The sequence below is a fragment of the Rosa chinensis genome, chromosome 2 (assembly GCF_002994745.2).
Source record: "Rosa chinensis cultivar Old Blush chromosome 2, RchiOBHm-V2, whole genome shotgun sequence".
NCBI classification, from domain to species: Eukaryota; Viridiplantae; Streptophyta; class Magnoliopsida; order Rosales; family Rosaceae; genus Rosa; species Rosa chinensis.
This window is the reverse complement of record NC_037089.1, coordinates 20,612,458-20,621,207: the sequence shown is the minus strand read 5'-3', so window position 1 is coordinate 20,621,207 and position 8,750 is coordinate 20,612,458. Positions and strand designations below refer to the sequence as shown.

The 8,750-nt window shown below is 35.7% G+C and overlaps 1 protein-coding gene across 1 annotated transcript; it reads right to left on the bottom strand.

Annotated features, from left to right (window-relative positions):
- Positions 1-2,903: 2,903 nt before the first annotated feature.
- Positions 2,904-4,593, bottom strand: LOC112189677 (homeobox-leucine zipper protein HAT22). Its single transcript, XM_024329021.2, has 3 exons — positions 3,959-4,593; positions 3,774-3,853; positions 2,904-3,474 (listed from the first exon to the last, which is right to left on the bottom strand). The coding sequence occupies exons 1-3, from the start codon at positions 4,412-4,414 to the stop codon at positions 3,177-3,179; spliced, it is 834 nt and encodes a 277-aa protein (XP_024184789.1). The 5' UTR covers positions 4,415-4,593; the 3' UTR covers positions 2,904-3,176.
- Positions 4,594-8,750: the final 4,157 nt, after the last annotated feature.

The window sequence follows — 8,750 nt, the reverse complement described above, 5'->3', positions numbered from 1 at the left end:
AATATTTAAAACCAAAAGCTTATCAAAAATTTCGTAATTTTTTTTTCCTGTCATTCATATATATTTTTAAGGGAAAATTTTTCAAACAGTACCCTAACTTAGGCCGACTCCTAACTTCAGTACCCGACTATGCAAAACTATCACTTTGGTACCCCAAGTTTGAAACCCGACCCAACATTCATACACGCAGTCAATAACGGCGTTATGTCTCAAGCCACGTGGCAAACCATGAGGGGTATTTTGGTCACTCAATGTGTTAACCCAGATTTTTTTTGTTTCTTTCTCCCTTCTATTCTTCTTTCTCTCCCTCTCCCCTCTGTTCTTCTCTCTCTCTCTCTCCCCTCTCCCTCCCCCTCCCTTTTGTTCTTCTTTGTTCTCTCTCTCTCTCTCTCTCTCCCCCCCCCCCCCCCTTCTGTTCTTCTCTCTCTCTCTCCCCCTCCCCTCTGTTCTTCTCTCTCTCTCTCCCCCTCCCCTCTGTTCTTTACTTCACACACTCTCTCTCTCTCTGCAAAAGATAAAGAAAGAAGAAGAAGGATCTGCAAAATAAGGTTTGGGTAACGAAATGACCCAAATACCCATCCAAATTTAGCATGTGGATTGTTAGTTAACACTGTCATGGACGGCGTGTATGAATGTTGGGTCGGGCTTCAAACTTGGGGTACCAAAGTGATAGTTTTGCATAGTCGGGTACTGAAGTTAGGAGTCGGCCTAAGTTCGGGTACTGTTTGAAATATTTTCTCTATTTTTAATTGAAGTTGAAAATTTTTCCTTTTGATAGTCTCATTTTTTATAGCCATATTGCCACAATATAAGTGAAAATAAGTGATATTACAAAAAACAAGCAGGTAATTTTACAAATTTATCCTTGAAAAATGAGTCACATGTTTGGCACATGTTAGTTTTTAACGGAACATTAACGGAAGTTAGTGATAGGTACCATTTGAAATAAAATCGAAAAGTTCAGGTACTAGTTGTGATCAAAATTGAAGTTCAGGTACCATCGATAAGATATATGATAAGTTCAGGTACCATTTGTAATAATTACCCTTATAAATTATATAAAATAACTTAAAATGAATGTTTTAAATTATAAAAAGACTCATCTCGCTTTCTATATTTAGGAGCGAGATAGTTAAAAATTATTTAGAGAGCCAAGAGCATCTTTAGCAGACTCTCTATTGTGGCTCCTTAGCTATTTTAGAGAGCATATTTAGTTTTTTATCTATTTTAGCAACTACACTAGACTCCTAAGTAGCTCTCTATTATAATTTTTAGCTATCCCGCTCCTAAATATAGAGAGCGGGATGAGACTCTCTATAATTTAAAACATTCCTTTTAAGTTATTTTATGTAATTTATAAATAAATTGAAACTATTTAATATTCATTTAAAAATATTATAAATTCAAAACTAGTTAAAATAGAGAGCATTGATACAGACGTAATTCTAAAGTGGCTAGCTAAAATGACTTTTTAGCTACTTTAGCTCAAATTTGACTAAAAAATGGCTAGCATTGCTAAAGATGCTCTTAGGAGTCTGGTGAAACTACTAAAATAGATAAAAAGTTAAATATGCTCTCCAAAATAGCTAAAAAATTAAAATAGAGAGTCTGCTGATCGAAGATGCTCTAAGACCTCTTATGAAGTTCATAGACTAGTCTGTTTTCATTTAAAGTACAAAAACTCTTCGTTTTCATTCGAAGTTAGATGAGATGTGTAAAGTCAATCGATGAAATTAGGGTTAAAGGAAACTACCGTCGACCTAATATGTGTTCCATTATTGTAAAGGTTTTTTTCGACTAGTCCATTATTGTAAAGGTGAGAATATATATATATATATATATATATATATGTGTGTGTGTGTGCGTGTGTGTGTGGCTTTTTCCAAGATGGGGTTTTAAGAATTTTAACCAATGGTGCGTCGGGGCCCCATTTTCATCAAATTGGAGAACAAGGCTTGTCTGACTTTGATACAAAATCTCATGATAAGATTTTGTGAAAGAAAGGAGAGAAAGAGGAAGAGAAGATCACGTGGGATGCGGCCCTACTGGTCCTCCCAAAGCCATAGTATGTCACGTGACCATAATCCCCTCACCAAGTCACCATCTTCTATTCCCTATTATTATTTGTTATGACTGAATCATCATCTATTCTTTTCTTTCTCCTCACGCTTTCTCACCACCCATTTTAGTAGTAGTAGTTTTAGTAGGAGTAGACCCTCCCTCCCTCACCCTCTATCTGTCCCCAAGCAACTGAATTAGAGACAGAAACATGTGAGCTAACGTCCCATTTCTTAATCCCACACTTCTTGTGCAATCATCAACTCTCCAATTATATTGTTTCTTTGGTCAAACATGTCATAATTTGATTGAAGAAGATATATACTAATATCCTAATAACAACTTTAACCGCCCTTAATTCTTTGTTGATTTTCATCCACCAGGACGAACAGTAAAAAAGCACCATAAGGCGGGCTGTAAATTAAGACGTGATAAGCTTAGTTCACATGATTTGGAGAGTGATTGGTGGGATTGGAACAATACAAAAGTGATGAGCTAGTTTCACGGTTATTGTTTCTTCATTGTGAGGTACATGTGAGGCTTCTGTGGTAGATATTTTTCATATTCAAATAATGAATTATCCAGATACCTGACTGTTGCTTGGTCCAGATGATTGAATCCCATATGATATTGCACTAGAAGATATCTATTGCACGTATTATTAGTACGTACAAGGCAACTTCTATCTTTCATTTCAACCGAGTCATGCATGAGTACCTCTTGTCGTTTGTCTCGACTTTATATATGAAAATTATCATATGCTCTTTCAGGTTCACAAATTATCATATGCTCTTTATAAACGTAAGCTTTGCATAATAAAATCAATTCCAGTATAAGAAACTTACAAAAAATAAACAGTAATATTCCCTTCATATATATTGTTCAACGATTTACAAACATATTAAATAAAAGCTCAAAAAAGGTAAAGGTAATTGATCGTAATTACTATCATTTCTACAAATTAATTACAATACACCCTTTTGACTACAAGCCCTTAACCAAAAGAAAAATAGGGGTTATGGGATGGAGGGGGTTGGATATCTCTTTTTTTTTCCTTATCTAATTCATTATCCTAATTAATAAAGTATTTAATTAATTAATACTCTAATCATAATTAATTAACAAGCTGCAGAAGAATTGGTGAAGGGATTATAGAAGTGAGGCTTCGTATGAGCAATTGAAAACGGGCTCTTATTTGAATTAGCACCTTCGCTTCCCACGCCTCCGATCCTTTCACAGGAAGGACACATGGTGAGAGTCGCCGCCGGCATGTGCATGAACAACGGTTGTTGTTGGCTGAGTTTCAGTGCCTTGAGTTCTTGTACCTCTTTCTGTAGCCTCCGGTTCTCATCTGTCAGAGTCTCACAGCATTTCTTCAAGAACTCACAGTCCACCTCAGTTTGCTTAAGCTTTGTCCTGAAACCAAGTAACCAGAAAACATCTCATTAGTTTTTAACCTCCAACCATATAGGTTTGTTCTTTTTATGCCGGCCAAAAGTTGGTTAGTCGGTCGATATAAAACTGTAAAAAATCATTATCACACAGGGTTCACCTGCTTCACCCCATATTGGGATGCGTGGTTCACACAAAAATACCCATAATTGGGTTTTTTTTTTCCTTTTTATTTAAAACAAATCAGTAATGGATTTTTGCCAGAAAAATCTATAATCTGAGTTGTGTTTTTGAAGGTGATCAGGGATGAGAATATTAATTACCTGGCCCTCCTGTTTTGGAACCAAACTTCTACTTGTCGAGGCCTCAAACTTAACTGCCTGGCTAAAGCTTGCTTTTGCTTCTGTAATTAAACCGAGTAATAACAATATTAGTATTAGTTTTTATAGAAACAAATGAAAATTGATGGAGATCGAAGGAGATAAAGAGAGGGAGAGAGATGAATTACAGGATTGAGAGTGCTGTGTTGTTTGAAGCTTTCTTCTAAGAGCGCAGATTGTTCTTTGGTGAGCCTGAGCTTCTTTCTTGCATTAGGACCATCTTCATCTTCATCACTAATCACTCTGGAAGAGACCTTCTCAACCTCAACCTCCTCACTGCTGAGGTCTCTCTCCCTCTTGACCACTCTACCACTCGAGAAGGAATTAGAAACTGCGCTATGACTATTATGAGGAGACCCTTGCCTATACAAATCAAGACTATTCCCTTGATGATCATCCTCATGAAAACTATTTCCAAAGAGACCCAAAGTTAAAGATGGCTCAAAGGAATTAGGCTTCTTGAGCATGGGATTCATCTGATGGTGAGCCTTTTGTGGAGTAGGACTGGTGCTCTCTTGGGAAGCTGTGAGACCTAAACCTAAGACAAGGCCTGTGTTACAAGCATGAGGATCATCAAAACCCATTTGGAAGCTAGAAGATATATGTTTCTTTCTTTTGCTTTGTTGTGTGGAAATGGAGAATTAGGGGAGGTTGAAGTGAATATATATATGGTTTTGAAGTTATGTGAAGGGAGGAGAGGTTGAAGCAAACAGAGAATTAGGAATGAGACTTTTGGGTGGGTGGGTGGGTGGCTATGATTATTAATCAAACCAAAGAATGAGTATAGAAACGAATCTGAGGCATTGGGAAATTATGAAGGTACCTCAACCTCCCCATCTCTCTCTACATAGGTTGACCATTTGAGCCCCACTACCATATTATTATACACAAATAATAAACAAACAAACAATGACAATCCCTCTCTCATATCATATGGTAGAATATCATGGCAGTGGGAAACACATCAAGAAGATGATTCGCTTGAGCTTGGCCACCCATTAACATGCCAAATTTAACTATTACTGCCACTTTAAATTTCTTTTCATGTATAAATATATATTGGTTCCTGCCCTTTATATGTATCAATTATTGGGCACACTTTTGCTATGCTTTACTTGTGCTGCGCCCCATAACTACTAGTCTGTGTGAGATTATTTTAATTATGGGTCCTTCTCGAAGAATTATTGTTAATAATAATATCCAATTAGGGTGTGGGTTTTTGCTCATTCAAAGATTGCTTTAGCTGATTGGCAAAAAAGAAATAAAAATTTATGACAAGTCCATGATTGGATACTAATAAGTTCCTTTTAGAAAACATACCCACATGAACTGTCTCCCACTCCATGCCTGCTACAACTTGCTAGAGATATGGGACATGCATCATATTTACGTGTCACACCTTGTTGCTTACCAATATTGCATTTTAAGCTTACTTTTATATAATGAGTGATGGCTATATATATACGCGGTGGAAAAATTATTTTGTAAACTCGATGGTACCTCGTTTGATTTAAATATTGTTATATATTAAACTAAACTTTATAATAACAGAGATATAGAATTTAATTTTTTTATAAAAATAAAAATAAATAAACATGTGATCAATATTTGAGTAGAGTGATCCATAACATCAATAATATACGTATCAATTACACCAAATAGATATTCGGATTTGTGGATGATTTTTTATTTTGTTTCTTCTTACTTATGAATTAGAAAGAGATGTGCACTATCTTTGCATTGCATGTATGTAATTAGTGTGCCATTGGGTAAGCTTCTTTGTTTCCATGTTTGTCTTGTGGGAAAGGAAAAGAGAGAGGGAAAAAGGAAGGTAGGTAGAAGACAGACATAGGCACCATCGGAGAGTTACTTGAATTGAATTCAAAAGAGTTATAATGGTGCCATGAGAATATGATTCATCAACAAGAATCCGGAATATCTTTGCTTAACTAGAAAGTTGATGTGAAGTAGTGTGTGTTGTGTGTATTTGGGACCTACTATTCTCTATGTACACGATCATGTACAATAATAAGCACTTCCAATAATAGTTGCTTTGTCGGCGAAGCTGATGAGGAGTTAGCTCACCCATAAAACATGATAAACCTAAAATAATGGCAAAGCCACGAAGACACCAAAGCTTCTATTGCATGCTTACAATTAACTCCAACCGTTATCTTTTTAAGGGCTGCTAATTAATATTTTGAGAGAAACTAATACTGTTTAATTAATTAAAAAGGTCCCGACGACAAGTCATTATCAAAATTGTGTGGCGCATGCAGTTCTAGCTAGTACTGTTCCACGCATCATATAATTAGATGGCAACAATTATTTATGAGATTAAAGCGCTTTTAGCTGTTCAAGTTGGAAACGGGATAGATCTGAAGCTAAAGTAGTACTTTCGTAATCAAAAATAATTCCTAGTTACATTAGCACGGGAGTGTGTTTTGGGTTACCATGCAGCTCATCGATTCAATGGTATATATGACCTTAACTATGTGAAGTATGAACAAACTTTTTCATTACGAGCTAGGGATTAAAACCCATTCAGAGTGACTATAGATACAACTTTAAAGCTACGTTAAACATGGTTGTAGTCCAGTCTAATTCAAGTACTTGACCTGTACTTCGCCTACTAATTCAATTCAATTCTTGATAAAGTTAATTTTTTTTCTTAATTTTCCGGCTACCATTTATTGAATGGATAAATATAGGTTATTATCGAATAGATTACGGTTGGAGGCGTAACATGCATGCAGATCGGCTGACCTAGGTTTTTAGTTCACCCTAATTCTAGTATAAATCTATGCTTTTGATTTAATATATATCTAATCATTTTTTTTACAAATTTCTGTCTCCGCCTGTGTTATGTTCACATCAATTAATAATGTGATCAATATTGTATAATAATTCTCAATTATTTGATAGAATTTTGATATTGACGATGAAATTTCAATAATTGATGGGAGGAAGTATCATAAAATTACTTAGTTTCTCAACAATTAGCTAGTAGCACAACAAAAAACAAATATTAACGAGGATAGCGTAAAAGCTATTTACAACATGTGAAAATCTCCATGAAAGCGTGAGCATTCCAAACCTCGATTTACTATATTCCAGAAGAGAAAGCCCCAGCTAATTGTTGCGGCCACGAGGCACAATTTGGCTGCGAACGCTCCAGAGACACTGAGGATTAGCGGTGGAAAGCCGTCATGCATGTTCCTTTTGTACAAAAACAACGTCCGAACCCTAGAGGTGCCGCCATGTTCCTTTTGATATATTAGCAAACATTCATAGTGCGGAAAAATTGACTTCCTATGGCTCGATCATTTGGAAAACGGGAAAACAAAAAGGGATGGAGAATATATATTGAATCGCTATCCAAACGTTCAAAGAACGTGCAAAGCTCTTTATTCCCACTATTGACCCATAATATTCAAAACTCACTTTATGTACCTAGACAAAATGAATTCACATTACCAAATGATAAGATATACCTGTTCTAGAGTTTAACAAAAATTCTAGAGCCATCACAAGCATATGGAAGAAAGGATTGTTATTCTAACAAGAAGGCATAGATACGAACCATTAGTGATTCTCTTCTTCTTGTTTGATAAGGAATTAGATATTACCATCATTGTTTTCGTCATAATCATTATTAATTTTATTTTGTTTAAACGGATTATCCAAAACTTTCGTGGCTGAATATCAAAAAGTTCACAGCCATTATTTTTGGACCCCGAGTTGATAGGCATTGACTTTGACATGTTGGGAGAGTATCAAATTAAGTTATAACATGTATAAGGTCCAATAAGATACACATATGCACACGTATAGCTTTCACTTTAAAGGCCTGATTGGGGCAGATAGACAAATTCTACTATATAATTTATTTTCTTCACTTTAATTAATCAAAATTACAAAACCAAACTTCGTGTTTGATTAATCAAATGAGTAAGTGACATAAAACCAAACAAGCTAGTGGTGGATCTCGATCGTGTGTCATTAACCAGCCTTATCCGGCCATCCCTGTCTCAAGGATTTTAATTTTTTTTTTTTTTTATCAAAAGGATTTTAAAATTTGGCACAGAATTTTTAATAAGAATGAAGCATCGATGGCGGTGTGGAGCGGAGAGAGTGACACGTGGAAGGGTAACGAGAAATAGTAGTTTTGATCGAGCTAGGGTTAGAGACAGGTAGGAGCCCACCAATGATTTGGTATGATAGGGCATTTGATTCTGTGAGGGAGGTTTGATGATTATGGAGCGCAGAAGTTGGCAATGATGGAGGGAGAGAATTTGGGATAAGGTTTTTGGTTGGTGTTCACTGTCTCTGCTATTCCTATTCATCACCTTTAAAGCCCAGCCGACCATGTTGCTCTTTGTAAGCTCTTGCTTTTGTGTCAGCATGTGTGCGTGCACACGGTGAACACTGTTAGGATTAGAGTTAGGGTTAATCATTCTATGCATATCCGCGGCCGCACAGGCATATCTGCGGGTAGATCTGTAAATGGACCGGATTTTGATCCGGACCTGCTCCAGATCTGTGACTATTGGACGGGTTTGGATCGAACATTTTGATCCGTTGATCCGTTAAGGATCCGAATCCGTTAACCCGTTTAATAAACGGATCGGATTTGGATTTAGGTCGATCCGATCCGTTAATGATCCGACCCGTTTTCGTAATAATAAAATATTATTTTTTATTAATATATTATTATTTTTTAAAAATATAAAATATAATATAATTTTACTTTTGGTGATACTCTTCATGTAGATCATATTATTTTAATATTTTATTAATATCTTATGAGGTATCATGATATAAATCTAATATTACTATTTAAAATTTAAAAATATTTGAAATTATAAACGGATCGGATTAACGGATCGGGTATCCGTTAATCCGACGGATACGGATTTA